The sequence below is a fragment of the Coturnix japonica genome, chromosome 2 (genome assembly GCF_001577835.2).
Source record: "Coturnix japonica isolate 7356 chromosome 2, Coturnix japonica 2.1, whole genome shotgun sequence".
In the NCBI taxonomy this organism is placed as follows: Eukaryota; Metazoa; Chordata; class Aves; order Galliformes; family Phasianidae; genus Coturnix; species Coturnix japonica.
This window is the reverse complement of record NC_029517.1, coordinates 109,041,945-109,064,647: the sequence shown is the minus strand read 5'-3', so window position 1 is coordinate 109,064,647 and position 22,703 is coordinate 109,041,945. Positions and strand designations below refer to the sequence as shown.

The window sequence follows — 22,703 nt, the reverse complement described above, 5'->3', positions numbered from 1 at the left end:
TCAGGCTGGTTTCCTTCTCAGAAATAGTGGTAATACATTGGAACAGGCTGCCCAGGGAGGTGGTGGCACCAGTGTTCCCAGAGGTGTTTAAGAAATGTGTGGATGTGGTACCTGGGAATATGGTTTAATAGTGAATATTGGTGGTAGGTAGACAGTACGTCAGGTCTGGAGCAACTAATACAAGATGGAAAGTTGTTGGAGAGGGTCCAGAGAAGCGCCACAAAGATGATCAGAAGGTTGGAGCACCCCCCCTATGAAGACAGGCTGAGGGAGCTGAACTTGTTCAGACTGGAGAAAAGAAGGTTGCAGAGTGGCCTAATTGCAGCCTTTCAGTACCTGAAGGGAGCCTATAAACAGGCGGAGGAGGGGAGTCAACTCTTCGAAAAGGTAGATAACGGGATGACAAGGGGAAATTGTTTTAAGTTGAAGGAGGGAAGATGTAGGTTGGATATCAGCAGGAAGTTCTTTACCAAGAGAGTGCTGAGGTGCTGGCACAGGCTGCACAGAGAGGCTGTGGATGCCCTGTCCCTGGAGGTGTTAAAGGCCAGGTTGGATGGGGCCCTGGGCAGTATGGTCTAGTATTAGATATGGAGGTTGGTGGCCCTGTCTGTGGCAGGGGGGCTGGCAATTCACAATCCTTGAAATTCAGCATCATAGTGTGTGCACAATTACATCTGTGCTGTTCTTAATTAGAAGTGACATATGAATGGCACTGTATCAGTAATGAAGCAGTCCTGTCACCATGCTACACAGCAAAAATCTGCCTTTCCCTTTGCTGCCTTGGAAGCCACTATTTATCTGCTTATACTTAAAAAAGGTTACTAGTTGTGTTTATAATGTCCATGAACACAATGAGATTTAATTTGCATGCTAATGTAGCTTCACAGATGTAGAGCAGATCAGCTTACCTGCAAACATGCATTATTCAAGTCACACTAGTGCTGATGGAATGACAAGTAGCTTTAATCCCAAGGCTGGTTTATAGAGCTGTTCAAGATCTGACCTCCCAGCCAATACCCTTCCCTTCCCTTCCCTTCCCTTCCCTTCCCTTCCCTTCCCTTCCTCTTTTCTTTCCGCACTGTGCTCTGTTGATTTCAGAAGCCCAGGATGCTGCTTAATTGCAGCACTTTTTAAGCATTTATGCTTAGCTTTACTCTCTGCTTTTAAGAGTTGACTCTTGTTAACTAGACTTAATCTAGTTCCATATACTTACGAATTGATACAGTACCCGATTAACCTATTTGACCAGACTACTGTGCTTGATTATTATTTACCCTCTCTAAGATATTAGCAATATGTAACATAAATGACATGCACCAAACATCCATATTAAACACCCCTGTCCTTAGGCATTCTCTGGCATTCTGTACTGTTGATCATGACAAGAAAGCAAGCAAGAAAGAAATCAGCCCATGAGGCTGCAGAGAACAGTGAGAAGGTTCCTGCTGCTACCTTGATTTCTATAATTTTCCTAGCTGTGAATGATTTCTGCCTTTCAGAGTCTACCATGTATTATCTCATTCTCTTTCATTAGAACCCAATGATTTTCATTTGTTTCAGTGGTATGAACCACAGATTTATGAAATCTTCTGGAGCACTGTTGAAAATCTGGAGTTGTTTCTGATGTCAAAATATCACCCTAAGCTGAGTAATTTCTTCTTTCTAGCTGGAGCTCAGCACATGCTGACTGACTGTCTTACGATGAAAGAAGATATTTTCTGCACTGGTCTCCACATGCCTCACTTTTAAGAGATTTCCACCTGATACTGTTGGCCTTCTTGACTTCACACTTCCTTTCTGGCTCTTTTGCTTCTGTCTTACGTTAGGAACTTTGTGCTTTGATCAAGAAGATGAAGAGAAACGCTCTTCCTACTACAAGACTCTAAGTTAAATATACAGAAAATCCAATACAGTACTCCATGTCCATCTATTTCTAGGATATTATTTTACTTGAGGGAAGCAAAGAACAGAAAAATATCCAAACACAACAAGCAGAACAAAGATGCAGGTCAGGGCATAGACTTACGGCAGTTTAGCATGAGACTGCTGCTGAGGCAAGACAAACTTAGACACAGTTCAACTTGTATCACTGTGCTCAGTTTCAACAGCAGCTCTCAGTCTTTGCTTTGTGAAAGAAGACATAGATGTTTCTGAAACACTGAACATAAAGCACACGTGGAATTCTTCACTGTTTTGCTAAGGAAGCCATGTATGCAGTGAATTTCCAGCTTAACCACTTCAGTTGTTATTCCCTTCTTAGAGACACCAGCAAATTCCATCAGCTATGTGTATGAAACCTAAATCCTCAGGACCTGCCACTCATGCCAATTTACACTTCTTCCACCTAAAACTTTAGAACCATGGAAAGAAAAACCAAAACCCATGACTAAAATATGTTGTGCTACTTTCCATCAAGGGAGGATGTATCAGAATGCGTTGAAGGCTTCCACCTTTGCTTTAGAAACAAAGGGAAATAAGAAATAAATAGAAGGAAGCAACATAGAAAATCAACAGGAATGGCTGAAATTATTTTGTCCCACAGCAGACTTCAGAAGAAGGAAAATGTACTGAAATTAAAAAAAAACCAAAAAAAACAGTGAAGTAAAATAAGGAAAAAGCAAACACTTTAATATACTCCATTACTTATTCCATTATTATGTTTTCCTGTGACAATTTATTGATTGAGTTTCATGGATAATCAATAAAGTAACACTATATAAATCCCCAGAATCTTATTTCCTTCTGGTGTTAGTGCTAAATTGGCGCCAACATGGCATTCATGACAAAAGGGCAACCAGTTTCTTTGCTCATCTTGAATACCCAATTCAGGAACATCGAGATAAACAAACTAATAAATAATTAGTTTCAAGGTAACAGTATTTTCAAAGCAAATGGACAACTTCTGTTACCAAGAAGATAAAGCATTTGACAGCTCATAAGACAGCGAGGCATTCAACTTTCAAACAAGAAAAGGTGAGAGTTTATATTACACTGATGAACCACAAGCATACTGCTGGTTGTTTTTTTATTAACATTAATTAATGAGTTCATAATTAATACTGATCAGAAGTGGTGGTGGTTGTTTTTTTTTTTGTTTTTTTTTTTTTTCTTTTTGATTTGTTTTGTGTATTTTTTTGTTTTGTTTTGTGTTTGTTTTTTTTTCTGTCCACACATCTCACAAAAGAATTTCATGTGACAAACACTATGATACATATGGCAGAAACAAACAGCTGTGGCCACAAATATGTTTTGTTTACTGATGATTAATATATTCAGGAAGCAATCACACTATTCATTAGTAAAAGTTTACAAACATTAAAAAGTGCGTAACATTTGAAACCAACAACAACACAAAAATATATATAATATATATAATATATATATATAAAGAAAGTGACATCACCTCCCATTAAGAAAAGATCTTTCGACTTTGTGATTAGTGCTTATGTGATTGCCATGGTTTACTAGTCAGTCATTGTCTTTACTCACCTAAATCACACAGAGGTGTAACTGCCCCATCCTGCATTATTCAGCCTCATGTATGGCCTTGTCTACTGGGGCTGACATGGGAAGGAAACCAATTAACACAGCTACTGCAGAATAGGTTACTCATTCATAGGTATTTTAAGTCATCTTAGTAGATGCAAAAGCTATCTCGGTATTTCAATGAATGTTCACTTTGGACTGCCATTTTGGAATAGCTGAAATGTGAAAAATCCAGTACTTTGGGTGCTAGATACAGCTCTCTCACTTCCATTTCCACAGCTTGGCCAAAGGGCTGCTGCAGCAGCTTTCAGTGCTTCGCTGTGCTCAGTGCATCATAAATATGCTACTGGCTGCGTCAACTCAATGGCCTGTACAACTGAGGCAAAGCCAAGGTCTAAACAAAATAAAATATTCTCCCTGGCTGGATCCACCTCATGATCCACTACTTGGTCTATCCTGCAATCTGAAAATCACCCTGGATGGATAATTGGCAATAAGCTATGCCAGTTATTTTCCCATGCGTAAACAAGGCCCATCTTTAACGGCGTGAACCAGACAAATCTCTAGCACCATGGAATTTGTTTGAATTTTAACCCATAAAAGGTTATAAATGTGTTCTTAAAACTACCGTAACAATAAAATACTTGGACTAACATTTTAAAAAAATAGCTTGGAGAAAGATTAAGAAATTGGGAGTAAAATTAGAAAATGGGGAAGAATAACATCAAAGATTCACTTTGAGTCTCTGATATGCAACTAACTACAGGCAAGTGGCAAAAAATGTACCAAGGACACAAAACACGGCAAAGTATTCACATTAATGAATCGTTTTGAAGGCTCATCTAGTAACAAATTAGAGTGTTTCTCAGTCATTTAGGTTTAGGCATAACCAATTTAGCAGTTGACGTTTTAAAACTATCATGTGCACATCACCACATTATGCAAAAAACCAGCCCTTTCAAAACGCGTGGTAGAAAAATTCACAGTAACAGAAATATTCTTCATAAGCAGTTGAGAAGGGGCAGTGTGGAGCATCTAAGTTGTACAATACAAAAACCATTGTAAGTAACAGAGCTGTAAAACAGATGCAAGTTCTAAAAACGGTGCTTTCTTTACAGTTCTTTTAATGGGTGAACACTTTGGCCAGAGAACTTTAAACTCTGAGGATCACACAAGACTTTGCTTAAGATACACAATTAGATCCTCTGATGTTTCAAAGGCCATTTGCTACAAGATTAACCTGTTTGTTCTACTTTCTAGAAGTGTTCCCACCAAGTAGTCATTACGAAGGGATCCACCTGATGACACTATCCCACAAAACATTACATGTTCAACCATTGCTAATGACAGAGGTAGAGAAAATTCTGTATTCTGTCACAGCTTGTACCCTCATTTTTAGCATTGCGTTGAGTGGGTTCCAGCAGTGAAGACACATGCACTTTCCTTTCTACCAGCTTGCTTATGGAAACAAATTTGTTCCAGCATGCTCTTGTAGTCTGAAAACATCCAGCAGCTGCTCCAGTCGGTCAAAGTCAGATGTCAGCTTTCTTGCTTTGCTGCCTCCCCTTGGGCCTCCCCAGTTTGCTCACTTGGATTTCGTTGTGCATCTCCTTCTCCTTCTGTAAGATACAACAAAAGGATGAGAGATCCACCTCAGACCAAAGAAATCTTCCTTGCTGAACCCGAACTCTTCTTCCACCAATCACAAGAGCAAAGTAAAAAGAAAGTGAATGGAAAACATATCTTGCATTACGTGTAACACCTTCAAGTGCTAAAATAGCTAGACTCTGCATCTCAAAGGATACCTTCAGTAATGAATTCCTAGCTGCACATGCCACTATCATTTCAAACACACACCAAAGTTGTTATAAATGACAAAAGTTAAAAAATAATTGTGCTTTTTTGAAAATGTATTTACTGTTGATACTATCACAATATAAAATAAAAACCTCATCACACCAATTCTGAACAGGGATTGATGAAAAGAGGTGCAACTTCAATAGACGCAGTAGTTTGTTAAAGCTTTATTCATTCTTTGCATTCATTTTCAGTGCCATATCCCAAGGCTGTCAGCCCAGCTGTCTCACTGTAACCACAAAACCATCTGAAGAATAGGAAGCATCTTACAATGACACAGCAAGCAGGCACCTCAAAGCCTGTAAAGAAAGCTAAGAGATGCCTTGATAATGGTCTGTAAGTACCTATATGCAAAGCATTATACTGCATTGTATCTTCTGCCTAACGATTAAAGATCTAACACGTCCAGCCGATTAAAAGCTAAGTCCCAATAAGAAAGAAGTCCCTGATTGCTGGTTTAATTATGTAGAGAAATAATGTTAAGACATAGGATGTACCCTGTGTCTTGTAAGAATTCTGAATCATTTGTGTTAAACTAGCAGTAATTAAGATGATTCTAAAGCCTAAGATGCAAAGAAGTTGAACTAGTTTTAAATCTATACCTTATTTTGTAGGCTATCCCACAAAATGTTTCTTATTTGCTACAGGTGGAGTTAAAAGTAACAATTTGCTTTGCAAACCACCTTCTCAGAAAATGCTCCTTATTTCTCATGTTTATTTCCCACACCACATTTGATTCCAATAGGATCGATCTACATGCTGTCCCTTCATACTCTACAGAAATCCCTTTTGTCTGAGTTGTCCAGGCACCTTCTAAAAAGCTTTTGATATTTGTACTAATACTATGTAAGAGCAGACGAGGGTAATCCATTTTTGTTTCCCTTTTTGCCTTTTTGCCAGTATCTGTGCTGACAATTAAAAAGAACCGACAGAATTCTTAGTTAAAAAAAAGGCAAAACTCATGAGAAAAACATTTGCATTTATTTGCATTTAAGAGAAAAATCACCCTAGACATTTTGTTATCTAAACATTAAACGTATGCACAAAAATACTGAGAATGAGCATTAAGCTCAGAAGTGAGCTCTCACAAACTCAATGAAAAACTCACAAAGCTCAGTTTATTTAATCTATAATACACTTTTGTGTTACTACAAACCTATTCTTCTGCTGACAGACACCCCCTACCAAAAGCCTTCCGATACATTTATGGAAATAATTTTGCATCTTGGTTCTGAGAATTCAACAATTGCCTAAGCACACTCTGGAGCTATTCCTTTTGTAATACGATTGCTATAAGCTATTAAAAGAAATAGTTGCAATTTTTATGTAGTGTTTTGATTCCAGCAGGTAGTATTCAATAAAAATGATACTTGAAGCCATAATACAGTAGGTGAGCTAGCAAAAGCTGTTAATTCTGCCAATATCCAGTTTTAATGCACTTTTCCTCTTAGAACACTACAGGCTCCTCAGTGTCTGTCAATGGTCACAGTGGTTACACCTTAAACATTTCTACCATTATCTAAAATCATTTTTAATGACAACCTTCTACAGTCAGTCCTCCATTCCTGCTCTATACTACTTTTACTTCTCTACTATCTTCATTTTTGTAGATAGTCACAACTCTTATAAGGAAGCCTCCATCTCATTCCTGCACTGAAGTACATTCTTTGGTAGGTATGTTCTGGTAGATATGTTTTGATATGGTAGATATGTTCCAAATATGTTTTGGTAGAGGAGAATATTAGAAAGTCGTTAACTTATTATGGACAAAGAACCACTGTAACTGTAGTTTTGTAAGGTTTGGAAAGACAGGACAGGATAACACTGTAATACTCACAGGAATGACAATGCAATGTATTTTCCAATATTTTTGGTTTTGAGGTTTTTGTCCAGCGCCAAGGTATACTACTAATAAAAGTATATTTTCATTGCATCTAATTCAAACTGCGTGCCCAAAGAAGTATGCTACCATTTCTGTATATCTACCACCTGAGGTAATTTTATAAGCAATTCTATGTACCCCTGAATTATGTATTAGCATTTAGGAGAATGGTTATTTAAACCATTTTCATCGCTACAGTGTTAACTGCATGTGCAAAATGCACACTGACGTATATTACAAGTACAAAGTCACATTCTTTTTATAGTTCACAAAAGAACATAGTTCTGGCTTAGAAGCACTCCAACAGCTAACTGAAAAGCAGGAGTCGTATATTCTCTAAATAGGCAGATCAGACAAAATCAGTGTAAATTTGAGCCTGAAGAAACAAAGCAGGAAGGAAGGCTGGCACAATGTATTTCAAATACCAGTCCATCATTTTAGACATATCCCCACGTTAGAATAAATAGGCCCCTACACACACGCTCATGTATTAAAACCTTTTCTTTTTTGACAGGAGTGCATGCATTTAAAAGCTACTATAGGCCCAAAGGTGGAAATGGTAGAAGCAAGGACTTAGGATTAATTGAGTTTGTGAAGGTCAATGAACAACCACTACAATTTCATACCACCAGATATGATTGTCCAGTGATGAAATTGTCTCTCTGAGTTCTTGCCTACCTCTGAGAAAGATATTTTCACAAAAGAGGAGAGCTGCTTATCAACAGTTTGCTTTTTGCTGCATCTGTTTTCTTCTGCTATTAAAATAAGCATATATCTCCTTTCCTGAAACCTGAAAAGGCCTCTAAGATCCATTCACTAGTTCCCAACCAAGTGACAAGAAAATAAATATAAGCCATGTCAATGTTTTTATTTAATGTAAGGCACTTCACTGTACGCTGTCCCTCCTTTCACTCAGTTGAAGGTGCACAACCAGCTAAAACTTTGGATAACGTTAGCAGTGGAGTTAGGTTTAGGACTGCATTAGTGCTAATCACCTTAAAAGAAGGAGAAAGCACCATCAGAAAGGGGAAGAGATGTCTCATCTGGAAGCAAAGATTCAAACAATGCATCACTATTTCTCTGTCCTCTTGTACCTAAAAACAAAACTAACCTCTACAAACTTTTAAGCAGGCATATGGTCTCTCCTTCCAGCTTCAGATTAAAGAGATTCCTTTTAAAGGATACTATTAATAAGCTGGGCCTTAAAAAATACTTCCTCATTTTCTTTTTACTTCATCTTCTATAAAATTTATCTTCAACTACCCAGCATTCACTGCAGAAAGTTCTTTCTTATTTCAGTAACAATTATTTGCCTTTTATGAAATCTGTGTTTTTATTGCAGGCAACATCTGCTTATCCCAGTTTCAAGAAAAAAGAATGCTTCAAAGGGACATTTCTTCTCATGAAGTTTTAATTAACATATTAGAAGACCAAAACACACTCACCTGCTTTATTTATATCCAGCTCTGATAGCTTTAAGGCTAGTTCACTAGAGTTCCCACCTGGAGAGGACACAAGTATGTCGTGTAGTGCATTTCTTCTACCTGTTCTTCCTGAAGCAATGAAGTCTGCATATGTAGATTCCACATCAGTCATTGCTAACAAATATCCACATAGCAGTACCTGGGTGAGAGAAAACACCAATACTTAGAAGACCAATAGAACAGATGATGTTATAGAAGCAGAGCAGAAGAACTCTTACTATGGGCTCTTACTGAGCAGAGGACTGGATGTGTAGCAAAAGGAGATACCTCAACCTTTAAATCTGGAGAAATTAGAGCAGAAACATAAAGAAATGCCAAAAACAAAATCAAAAACAAAAAACAACAACAAAAAAGTGTGAGGTGTGGATTTTATGCGACTTGTATTCAATGGCATTTTATACAACTTCATTTATCATAGTTCATAAAGTGCTACTTTCTAAAAGCAATGACCTCAGCAACATAATTTCTTTATAGAGCTGTCTCTGCTTTTAATATTAGCTGGGAAGTAGGAGGAAGGTAGGGGGTGGAACAAAGTTCTTTTCTGCACAAAAAGCAGAGCACAAGGATTAAGAAAGTACAAACTGATAACAGTATGTGCTCATGCACAGGCACTGATAGGTTTTGTGCATTTGCTTTTCCTCTAGTATGGTTAATTTTGGCTTTGTATATAGACCCCTTCAAATTCTTTTTGGTGCTGTAGCTACACCAAAGTGAATGCGTTACCAAAAAGTCAATGAAGTGAGTGGAGATAAGCTAATAGAGTACAAGAGCTGAACTATAAAGCACAGCTTAAAATGCTAAGTTCTGCAAGCTAGATATAGGTCAGAATTCTTTTCCAATGGAAGTTGTTTTTCATGTCATTATGGAATATGTGATGATATGCCTTAATGTAAAGTTTGCCAATAGGGGAAACTTGAATTTCAACCTCACTAAGAGAAATATTTGCATCTTTGCTGGACTGTCTGCCACAGCTTTAACCTGATGGGTTAAAACTTTCTTTTGCTGATGCCACTTTTAATGTAGCTCCATTTGTACTAAGGCTTCATGCAAAACGCCAGATGAACAGGCTTTACATGTAACTTCTTTACATTTTATGCCTGGATATAGGAGGATGATCATGGAAGCTTTCAGGTGGAACAGTACTCTGAAGAAAAGCAGCACTGGGGAACCACTACACAGCAGCATCACCCCCAAAGCTATATGCTTTCTTCAGTTCTAAGCTGCACTTCTTGGGCTTTACATACTGCAAAGAGAACGTGGCCAGAAGAGGTAGGTTTAGCTGTGTGCAAATGCTTTTAAGCAGTTCCTACTATACACAGTTTCTGGATGCTGAGGAAGACACTACTAAGAGCAGCAAATGATTCAAGAGATAAAACTCTTTAAGTAAAAAGGAAAAAAAAACAACAAAACACCTTCATTCCATATAACCTCTTTATTTAAATAGCTACGTAAGAAAACAGCCAACTCATTCCTACACTTAGATCTGAATTATCTTCACAAATTCTGGCCATTCATCTTCACCCCAGTCCTCACCTCCACAACTTCATCAGCTTTATGAGGGGCTATAAGTAAGTTGCCTGAGAAGCCAAAAGAGGGTTCTAAACCATATTTTATCCAGACTAAATATAACTGTATCAAGTATCACTGCAAGGCTGACGTATTTGAAAAAGTTCAGGGCTATCAAGCTTTGGTGTCTCATGTCAAATGCTGGATGGCTGACATAGTAATTTTACTCCTATGAACAACCAGTATGAAACAGGAAACTGCTTTATAAAAAAATAAATTAAAAACCCCCACACGTTAACAACAAACACCCAAAGAATGGAAGGGGTCAGCACTGTCTGAAAGCCTGTCTGACACACATGAACAGTGTTGTGCCTCACAATTAGTTAATACGACTATACTAACACTAATGCCTTCACGAGCACATGTACACATGTACTCTGCACTTCCTGTGCACTGCTCCCTTCTTGAAGTACCCCAAGAGTACGGAAACAAATGAGAAATCTACCAGTTGTTCTTTCCTCAAGGTGCAGCCGTTTCAGTACCAAATATTTCAGCAATGTGATATGTAAAATGCGTAAGTGAAAAGAAACAGGGAGGACCTGTTCACTGATAAATATCATCCAGCAAGATCAGAATACAAAATGTCTGAAATAGAACTTTCTGGATCTAAGTAATATATGTACAACTTGGATTTTGTCACTAGTGCAGTGTCAGTCCAAAGTCATCATGGGCATCACTCTGGCCAAGCTATTGATTTCACTTAGTATGGGGGAAGAGAAAATAGAACCAAACCAACCAACCAAAACCACCACAGTAGAATATTCTTTTACCACTTTGGAAGCTACAAATCAGTGCGTCAGGAATGGAATAAGCAGAGAAGTCCATGATCGAGATGAAACAAGCTGTCTATAAAGCCAGCAAAACAAGGTCTGCTCTACTCCATGTGCAACTCCCTGGACTGCACAAAGTTTGCACTCCACAGATTATACTTTTGTGAGATTATCATCTTCATGAGACACTCCATAAAACACAGAACACTGAGGGAATTCTCAGGCTTACTAACTTAATTTTAGCTAGGAAACAAGCTATAAAGCCATACAGAAATGTACTTGTGGAGAATTTTTAAGGCTCATTTTCTATGGGCTCAATATGGCATTACTAGAAACATTCAGAACAGGAAAAGAATGTTATGAAACATACATTTATTAACACTTCCAAGTTTTCCTGTCTGCATCTTCTTTTAAATGCCAAACACCATTCTGTTATGCATTGGCATTATCCTGAGACATTACAGTATAAATATGGAGCTCCACTGCCATTACCTAAGAGCTTCCCTTCTAGTGACTTACAGTGCCCATCAGTCTCTAATGAAGTCACCGAATCAGTTGTTAAGATATTACCATTCACTTCTCTTTACCCTATGTGGAACTAATTGAGTTAGCGAATAATTCTGTGAAACATAACTTCGATTTTCATTAACAGATACTACTGCAGAAAATGTTGTGATCCCAGTCTTCTTTCTACAATTTACTTATTACATTTTCCCACATGCTATGAAACTGAAAACCAAAGGCTGATAACCTCACTGCTTCTGCCAACTGAATTAGCACGCTAGAGGAAGCAGAAACAAGAATAAGAAGAAAGCAGTTGCATTGAAATAAGGAATATGAAACTTGGTGCTGCAGAACTGGATACCAAGGTAAGTGGTAAGGTGCAATCTCACCACAGAATCATAGAATGGCTTGGGTTGGAAGGGACCTCAAAGATCATCTAGTTCCAGCCCCCTTGCCATGTGCAGGGTTGCCACCTGAAGGCTCCCCCAGAGTAGAGCCATTTTGCTTAATAAAAGGTTGGAATGTCAACTGCAGCACCGGGGATTAACATAAAGCCACTTTCTTTGACTTCCTAGTCTCCTGAAGCATCTCAAATTGTGTGAAATAATTCTTCTTTTACCCTCCAACTCCTTTCTTTCTATTGAGGTTGTGTGCAGAATTACTGTCAGGCTCCTTAAGAATTATGGAGAATGAGGATAGGGAGGAAGGTAAACAGATACAGTATGATCACACAGGAGACTTTGCTGTCTTGGATTTTAGCCCATGTAATGACATCTTTGTCATTATAAATGAGTATTCCAGATAACACGTAATGCTACACCTTCAAAGGCTCTACTTTTATATACTGTGAAACTGAAGTTGTACTGTAAGCATTGTGAGGAGTAGAATTAGTATGTAGAGAACTCAGAAGGAGAAAAAGATGATAAGAACAGCATTATAAAGTATGTACGAAAGAATCAGCATTGGCGTTCTTAGAAAGCTCCCTGAATACTTCTTGGTCTATGCAGTACAACTTCTTTTCAATGAAATTTTCCACCTCCAATTTCTTGAGGTAACTGTCACATTTATGTTCTTTTCCTTCTTTTATATACTTGGGTTCTACTGAAAAGTAATAGTAAAAATCCAAAATTTAGTGGTGGCTTTCATACATGAAATCCCAGTTTGATGAGATTTTACAACTCAGTGAAAGAGGTTTTACACAAAAATATTGTTATCAAGAGTTTGGAAGTGAAACTACATGAAATATGTGACATACCAACATAAATTAAAATCAGTGTCTCTGCAGCTCGTGGGCTAGAAGTACCCCGAGATTTTGAACTTAATGTTTCCAAGAGATTAACTACCTAAAAGAACTCCAAAACCCTTTAATAAAAAATATCAATTGGCAACAATATTTTATTTTAAAATGGATGACAGAGATTAAGAATGAACACTTGACACATGTCTACAACATTTGATGTACGCTGCCTGCTAGTTCAGGAGAGCTGCCATCTTCCTGGTGATGATGCAGTATATATTTAAGAGGCACAGTCCTTCAATGTTTACTTCCCTTCTTTCTTCACACATGTTTAATGATGAATTTAAATTAATGGATTTTTAGGTAAAACTCCGAGGTTTTGGCTGCTAAATGTTGTGTCACAATCAGCACATTATTTAAAGATAATTAGCTATGTTCAGCCTTCATAAAGGAAAAAAAAACACAAACAAGAGAACTTGTCATTTAATAGCATGTCTGTTTTAGAGATGTATAATTATGCTTTTAAGAAAAAAACAGTTAATATGTTTCCCTTCTACAAGAGCTGCTTTAGTATCTTCTGACTAAAGAGATCTACAGAACTAAAAGGTAAAGATTTAAATACTCTGTCTATGCTTAGCCAATATTGACTATGCTCATGACCACAAGGATTTGGCCTCTCATTTACCACTTAATTTTAGTTCAGTATTCCTTTCTGCACAAACACAGTAGGTGTACCATGACATTAAATAAAAAGGAAAAAAGTAAAAGTCATGGGTTTTGCTCATGAAGCATCCTTGTCTTCCTTATTCAGGATTCATGCTGCAAACAAGTTATTTCTCTCAGACACTTCTGTCAACAAGTGCCAACCTACACAGATAGAGCTTTAAAGGTATTTAGCAGTTTAATTCTCATCAGAGAATATAGCTGAACCTCGAAACAAAAAGTGGCATACAGGCAATATGCAGCACTGTTGAGTACTCTTCTGGTTAAGCGGGACGTGGTTGTGCTTTGTAAGAACTGGCACTATCAGGGCTGCGAATAAGGCCAAGTTGCTGTGAGTAAGAATCAGAGGAAGGCCAACAAGACTGACATCCTGGTGGAATCCTGTTATAGATCATCAAACCAGGATGAGGACATGGACATGAGATTCTACATGCAACAAACAGAAGCCATATAATCACCAGCCCTTGTTCTCATGGAACAACTTCCCTGATGATGGAAATAAAATACACTCCAGAGGAAGCAGTCTAGGAGGTTCCTAGGGTGTGTGAAAGATAACTTCCTGACAGCCTGCTAGGGAACCTGTCCTGCTAGACCTGGTCTTCACAGAGGACAGATGGGAGATGTGGTGGTCAAGAGCTGTCTTGGGCAGAGCGACCACAAAATGGTACAATTCTCAATCATTAGTGAAGTTAGGAGGGAGGTCAGCAAAACTGCTACCTTGGACTTCTGGAGGGCAGACTTTGAACTGATGGGGACACTGATGGGGAGAGTCCCTTGGGAATCAGTCTTGATGGGCAAAGCTGCCAGCATATGCGGGGAGAAAATCAGAAAGGCTAAAGCCCATCATGAGCTCAATCTGGCCACTGTGGTAAAGGACAACAAAAAAAATGTTTTTACAAACATATTAACAGTAAGAGGAAGGCCTAGGAGAATCTCTGTTCTTTACTAGATGTGTCGAGAACAGGGGATAAGGAAAAGGCTGAGGTTCTTAATGCCTTCTTTGTCTTTAATAGTCAGACATTTTACCTTTGGGATACTCAGCCTCCTGACATGGAATTCTGGGGTGAGGAGCAGAATAAATGCCCCATGATTCAGGTGGAAACAGTTAAGAGACCTGCTGCTCCACCTGGGCTATCAGAAGTCCATAGGGACAAGCAGGATCCACCTGAGGGTACTGAGGGAGCTATCGGACATGATCACCAAGCTGCTCTGCACCATCTAGCAGTAGTCCTGATAAAATGGGGTATTCCCTGATGACTGGAGACTTGCTAATATGATTTTCATCTACAAGATCATGCCTGTCAGCATGATCTTGGTGCCAGGAAAGGTTATGGAGCAGATCATCTTGAGTGAGATCACACAGCATGTGTGGGACAACCAGGGAATCAGGCCCAGTCAGCATGGGTTCATGAAAGGCAGGTCCTGCTTGACCAATCTCCTCTCCTTCTATTAGTATTTTGATTTTCCTTCTCTAGAACAGTTTCCACTGTTCACTGCTGGGACAAGTTCTAAAACAGTTATGGTGTATAATTTACTTCTAGACAATACTCCTATCACTACAGTTACTGTTTTCCTTCAGGACAATCTCATCCAATACAATTTTGGAAGGTCTTTTGCCTTCCAATCTCAGAGAAAGAGACTTCACTTAATAGAGTCATCCATCCTGTCACACTGCTCCCATTCCCAAGAGAACAAGTTTGCATCTTGTGATGTTCTGCATTCTGACAGTTTGACTGATACGACATCTACAACATCATCTTGCAGATAACATAAGAATTTCAGAGAAGAAGCTTAGAGCTTATTGCTGTACCTTCTTGGGCAGTGACAAAAGTAGCACTGGAAGGAAGGGAAACCTTTTTTTTGGATACCAATATGATGAACAGCTCTATGTTACCAGATTTTTAATATTGGCTCTTTTATTTGCCTTTAATAAGAAATAATTGCCTCTTGCGAAAAGCAAAGTTGCAAAACCATAATGTGCTTCTGTTGAGATTTCACATTTCATGTGCAGGCTTGGAGTCTGCCAGGAATACACCCAATGACAGTGTACTTCTCAGTATCATTCAGGGAAATGGTTTTAAGTTAAAAGAGGGAAGATTTAGGTTGGATGTTAGGGGGAAGTTCTTCACTAGAGAGTGGTTAGGCCCTGGAACAGGCTGCCCAGGGAGGTTGTGGATGCCCCGTCCTTGGAGGTGTTCAAGACCAAGTTGGACGGGGCCCTGGGCAACCTGATCTAGTAAATGTGTATGTTTGGTGGCCCTGCCAGGCAGGGGGGTTGGAACTACATGATCCTTGAGGTCCCTTCCAAACCGGGTCATTCTGTGATTCTGTGATCTGCTAAGATCCATACCATGGGCCAGCATGGAGACCTGTGAACATGAACATGTAGCTTTTTAATAAGAGCCTCTTTGTGCCACAATACCTTTCTCTGTATTTTATTCATAATATATTTGATCAACTTTTGGCTCATCAATAAAAAATCCAACACCTCTATGCATTTTCTTTTCTTTTGCAGGCATTTAACATCTACTTTACATCTGAATTAATTTTTCCAACCATCAGATTTTCTGTCTTTCTTTTAATGGCTACCAAGAAGCTACAAAACAACTGCAACAACAACAAAAGCATTAGTTTAGTTAACAGCATTTCAGCTCTTGATTCAACAGCAGTTCAATTTATTATCTCTCACATGATAAATTCACATTCTGCACTGCATGTCATTTCACTTCAGTTTGTCTTCATCTCAGCCTTGCATTTTTTCAAGGTTTCCATCCTTTTTGCATTCTGTTCCCATGTGTACTCTGATTGCTTTAGAGTCTAAGGCCTGCCTGGCTCTGTTGCTATGCAACAGCATAGCCTACTTAAGGCTTCCTGAAATAATCCTCTCAAACGGGCTTTTTTTAGACTTGTTTCCAGCAGGAATACTTCACTGTTTCATTATAACAGACCACCGATACTATTATCACAAGATTAGACTATGGTCACCTGGACAGTCTGGGTACTGAGATGACAAAAACAAGGTTAATGCACGTAACCTCTGGCACTGAAACAAGAAGGCACGAACATCTCAAATACTGCTATATTCTGGCTAGATATTCTTTAGGTGTAGAAGAGTCATGAATTTCTTCACTAGGGGAAAGTTTTTACCACTAAGGGAGAAAACAAAACCACAATCCTCTACTCAATTTAGAAAAGCAAAAGACAACCAACCAACCAACCAACCAACCAACCAACCAACCAAAACTGAGAAACAACCGAAAAAGACCCCAAAAGCAACCAAGCCCCCCCAAACCTAAACTTATTTGAATTTAACTTGAAATTTAATATAATCAAGAGAAGAAATCTGCATGTGAATATTCCAAGTTGCCATTCATTATAGGGCAAGACTCTGCTTCTTTAAAATCACATGATGGGTGTCATGAACTAGAGGTAACTTTGTGCTGCCCTTTAGTAGCTGTCCTGTGTGACATTCAGTCCCTCTGACCTCAAACCTCAGTTTTCTCATTATGACCCTCTAGTGCTGCTGCAGCAAGGGCACACCAACGTGTTTTGTTTTCTTATTGCTTGCTCATTTGGGAAGCTTCAGTTAATTTATTTCTGTAACAATATGTAGAGCAATATAAACACAAGGCTCTTGTTAAAGCATCAGTCAGTCAACCCAGAAGGGTCAAATGTCTCACTGTGTGCCAGGCAGAGGGGACAAAGGAAGGTCTAATAGTACAAAGGAGATTTTAATGAAAGGAAATATCTTACGTCATCCCCCTTTTTTTCCCTGTCCATTTTAGCATGCTCAGCAGCAGTTACGTCTATAGAGAGCAATGCATCAGTCCAGCACCAAGGTAAAAAGAGAAAAGATGTTTCCCAGACCCAGAGAAAACAGATACAAGGCTTGAATTAAGGCCCCCTCAGAAGTACATCTGCCCACACACTTTTAAAGGGAAAACGGGAACATAACAGAAATTTCATAATGTTTACAAGATCCTAAGTCTTTGAGATGATGACTTCTTTTAAAAGAAGCATTGTCATACAATACATACATTATATTCATGCCAAGAAATGCTATTCAGGCAATCTAACACAAATTGTCTGCAGTCCAAGCTCTAATTCTAGCTCACAGCACTGTCAGAGCATTTGCTGAGTACTAAGAAATGTTAAAGCCTAAGAAGAATCCAAACATGCAAATCTGAACATGCAATTCTTACATACATGCATAAAAACAATAACATGTAATTAAGTGCAATCCATGTTTTCTGCATATGAGCTAAGGCATCCATATGCAGGAAGAGATCGAAGACCTTCACGCTGCACAAAGTTCTCAAGGAAGGAATTCATGTTATCAGATCACATAGAATCATAGAATCACCAAGGTTGGAAGAGACCTAAAAGATCATCCAGTCCAACTGTTCACCTATTACTAATAGCTCCCACTAAACCCTCAACACAACATCCAGCCTTTCCTTGAACACTTTCACACCAAACCTAAGGCCCTCCCTCTTTTTATCTACCTGCTGGTGTACTGTGGATGACAAAAGAAGTACCAGCTGTCTTCTTACAGGAAGAATGTATGCGTGGGTAGAATAGTTTCTAAGTCTTCCGGTTCTGAAATCCTGGCAATGGGAAAAGGATTCCTGAGAACTAGAATCACCCAAAGGTGTGAGTTTCTGGGAATCATACTTTCATCAAAGGTCAGGTGCCAGAATAACCTCAGAGAAAGAAGGTAACTATGTGTGTGAGTTGATGTTGCTTCACAACTAAAGCATCAGGGAAACACTCATATGGTTTGTAAAGTCGCCACAACAGAGCTGCCTCGCAATGTAAAAGACCTGACTTAGAAATAAAGAGAATAAAATAAATAGAGAAACTGAGAACCAGTGTTGAAAAAGGGCACATATATAGGCAGACTGTGATAAGGAAGCACATAGAAATAAACTGAAGTGGACATTAAAACTGAGCAGGAAGAAACAATCAACATCAAGTCTCTCCTGGCACGTAGAGACAATTTTTACAACCATTATTCCTCCTTGCAAAGACCTTGGGATGCTGACAACCAGTTCTGAACCTCTCTAACCCTAACTTAGTGTAGATGAAAATGGGAAGTACTACAACACCAGAGGAAAGTATCAGAAAGTAGAAGAATTTCCCAAACAAAGTTTGAATTGTATTAACAAGGCTTTTCTGTATTAGTATGGACAAGTATTAGTTTTGTAACTGAACAGTTTCCTGTACTTAAACTGTTAAAAAGTTCACATAAGGTATGTTTCCCTTTTTGCTTATAAATGCAAATGCTTGTAGCACTCAGTCTCCTTATACCTTCACAGCCGAGTCATCACAACCGTTCAAAGGAGTTGTCTGAACCGCAGGCAAACTGCAGGAACTGCAGTTATCCCAAGCGATGGCAATTCTACCAAGCCCTCCCAGCTAATATCCAGCACTACAGCAAAAGTAAGAAAAGCAACTGTAGGGAAACATAATAATAGGGAGATTTTTACCTGCTGTTAAGAGTTAAAGGTTAACTGTACACATGCTGGTCTATTCTGTCTGATCTGTACATCAACAGCCTATGTCCAGCTTTCTGTCTGGCAGACACTACAGTCCACAGTTAGGAGGGACTTCAGTGCCCAACCGCTTTTTCCATGCAGTAATGAGGAAAGAAAAAAAGGAAGATGCACTTCAAATACGATATTTTGAAGCATGCATAGGATTTACATGGCAAGGTTTTGGTAGCAGGGAGCTGTAGGGATGGTCTCTGTGAGCAGCTGCCCCATGTCAGATCAGAGCCAGCTCCAGCTGCTCCAAAAGAGACCCACTGCTGCCAGAGCTGAGCCATGAGTGATGCTGGGTGTGCTCTGGGAGAGCAGATTTAAGAGAGGGGGAAACTGCTTTGCAACAGCAGCTGGGAGAGAGGAGTGAGAAATGTGAGACAAACAGCCCTGCAGTCACCAAGGTCAGTGAAGAAGGAGGGCCCCGCGGTATGAAGCCATGATTGAGCAATGCTTGGAGAGCTGCAGTCTGCGTGAAGGCCAAATGGGATCAGTTTGGGAAGGATGGCATCTGTGGAAGGGACCCCATGTGGAGCAGAAAGTGACTGTGCAGAAGCAGCAAAGACAAAATGCTATGGACTGACTGCAGCTCTGGTCTGCTTGGGGGGAGAAGGTAAAAGATGGTGAATGGAGGGAAGGTGTTCTCAGTTTGCTTTGAGTTTTCTCACTGCTCCAGACTGTTATTAATTAGCAATAATTGCCTGTGCAACATACTTTGTTCCTTCTTTAAAAAGGTAGAGGAAGTATGAGTAAAAAGTTCAAGGAACTGCAGAGAGAACGTTAAGGTCAAAGAAGGAAGGGGAGGTGCTCCAGGCACCAGAGATACCCAGTTTTCCTAGGGGTGGCTGTCAATAGCTTGGTCAGCTATTGACTGTACAGGGCTGTACAGGGCAGCCCCCAGCCCCTCTTCAGAGGGCACCAATGCAGCCCCCCCATTGCCAATACCCTGACACCAGCACACCAACAGAATTTATCAGAAGATACTGTGCAGATATAAATGGACAAGAGAAGCAGTTAATAGGCATTTCAGTGTGTTTTTTAAACTTTACTAGCTTGCTGAGACTGCTCTGCTGTCACTTCCTTTCTTCTTCAAACTAGGAAATCACAGGCACATAACCTTGTTAGTTACTTGTCCCTGATACCATGTAGCTGATACATGACAGTCTCATTCCAAGTGAAGGCTATGTGTCAACTATGCTAATAGCATGAGCAATAGATAAGGCATTGTTGTCTACGCATCAATCTGTAACATCACAGTCCAGGATATTCTCCATATTCCCAGTCACAGAATCACAGAATCACAGAATGACCTGGGTTGGAAGGGACCTCAAGGATCATGTAGTTCCAACCCCCTGCCTGGCAGGGCCACCAAACATACACATTTACTAGATCAGGTTGCCCAGGGCCCTCCCTGGGCAGCCTGTTCCAGGGCCTAACTGTGATCATTGTAGCTAGCTGTGATTTCTATAAGCAACAAAAGCAATGTGGCTTTCCCAAGACTGAGGCCCTTTTTTTTTTTCCACATGAGAGAGGACAAAGACTCTTTTCTCTGTTATTTTAAATAACTTAAACATGAGATTAGTCTTGACATTTTTAGGTTTCTGTACCAGAAGAAAGGTGGAGGAGGAGTACATATCAGCTTTTCAAGCCTAGAAGCAGCTTCCAAGAAAGCTTTCGCTACAGTAACAAAATTGAGTTCACACCACATTATTCTGCTGGATTCTGTCAGAAGAGCAAGGGCCAAGACTGCAAGCACGCAGCATGGGGTGACATTATGGCTTGTAGGCTAAGCTTTGGTTAGCTTGTCTAAAATGCACATACTCCACAAGTGCGATCACAGCATCACAGTATCACAGTCTCGTGCGGGTTGGAAGGGACCTTAGAGATCATTGAGTCCAACCCCCAGGATTCGAGCCTCCTGTGTAGCAGAGCGGCACTTCTACCACTTGTGCCACAGGGAGATTCGAACCCAGGCTCCGGTGTTGCAATGCGGCATTCCTACCACTGCGCCACTGCGGCACACCTAAAGTTAACCAATAAGTTAAAAAAACAAGTCTAGCAAAATCATAGCAGAAAACAACAAACCAAAGTACAGCTGCCCATACGCGAGTAGTGTGCCAAGTTCAGGTTAATGACCAGTATCCACAGAGGCTCATTTTCCATTTCTTGTGGCCAAAATGAGATATTACAAAGGATTTCAAGCTTCAGATCTGATTAAGAACCAGCCTTTACAAAAAATATCTTAGGGTAAGTAGTGAAATAAAATGGCAAACCCAAACCTTTTATCCCTTTGGAAAATTTGATTTATTGTAATGTTGAAATGTAGGACAGAACTCATGAAATTTGTGTTAATTTCAAGATGTGCTGACGTTGATGAAAACTATAATTTCAGTTGAGTCAGAAATTCACCTAAAGTGCTAAAAACATTAAAGGAGAAAGACATCTTTCTCTCTGTTGTGAAGTAATAGATGCTCACATTTTCTGAACGAATTGAATTAAAAACTTCAGTGAATATGTGCTTGGTAGGCAACCTTTAGGTAAGTAAATTTTGACTGATTTTTTGTCTACCTTTACTTTGAAAGAGTTTAATGCTCTGTATCCCAACAGCAGTGACCTACGTGTGCTAATACATTTTTGGGAAGCACAACATACCTTTCAGTCATTTGATTGGTAGGCCGTATCGATAAACTTACCCGTAAGCTTAAAGAGAATTTGGCTGTTTGCTTACAACTCTACATTAAATAATGCAATGATTTCTGAGGTCTGTTAAAGCTATTTTCAGGTGAATTATTCTCCTGCTTTGTAAACCTCAGTATACTGTTGAAGGAGCTATCAGTGCTGATGGGATCAACAGAGCGTGAAAGCAAACAATCCACTTTTCCTTACCAAAAATTAAATACAATGGATTCTTTTTTCTTTAAGAATATAAAACTAGACTGTAGAGTGTCTAAGCGTAAAGGTGCTGAATCTCTGAGTCTGATGATCAGAAGATGGTATTATTAGAACACAAGATTAAAGCTAAGAGCTATGCCATCCTTGGGACAAAAAATAGCACAGAATATGACAGTTACCATACATACTATGAGGATATAAGAATAAAGGAGTTAATTAAAACAAACAAACAAACCCCAAAGCCCTGAACCCCAGAAAACAAACAACAAGAAAACCACCACCACCACCAGAAACCACAGTGCGGTCAAATGAAACCACAGTGCAGGGAAATCAAATGAACTACAGTTCTCATATTCTCAATATTACCTAATCCCAAGCAATTACTTTATAAAGCCTATTTGAGACACTCGCAACTGACTTTCTAGTTAACTGCTAACTTGAAAGATAACAAAACCCACACAGAAACAAAGAGAGTATCACAGAAAAAACCTCATAAGCTGAAGAAAACATACCAGCACCTCTGATTTGAGGCAAATATAGATGGTGATCACGTTGTCAACACAATCTGTTTCAATCTGATCATTAAGCATGTAAGCACTCCCGTGACCTCTACTAAAACTGCATAAACTTTCTATGAAACTGCAAAGTATTACATCTTTTAGATGCTATGGCAATAATAATCAAGTGTTGCAGAGCTAACCCTTACCACTGTAGACAATTATTGCTCCACGTGGCTTTACATTAGGCTTCCTTCTGCATTTC

The 22,703-nt window shown here is 39.3% G+C and overlaps 1 protein-coding gene across 2 annotated transcripts in view; it reads right to left on the bottom strand.

Annotated features, from left to right (window-relative positions):
- Positions 1-2,602: 2,602 nt before the first annotated feature.
- The window catches only part of PKIA (cAMP-dependent protein kinase inhibitor alpha), a 35,405-nt gene continuing 15,304 nt past the window's right edge, over positions 2,603-22,703 (bottom strand). For both annotated transcript variants that reach the window (XM_015855875.2, XM_015855873.2), the window contains exons 2-3: positions 8,671-8,848; positions 2,603-5,105 (exon numbers count right to left, since the gene is read on the bottom strand). In XM_015855875.2, coding sequence (XP_015711361.1) covers positions 5,026-5,105; positions 8,671-8,821 — 231 coding nt within the window. In that variant the 5' untranslated portion in view covers positions 8,822-8,848 and the 3' untranslated portion in view covers positions 2,603-5,025. The remainder of the gene's footprint in view (positions 5,106-8,670; positions 8,849-22,703) is intronic.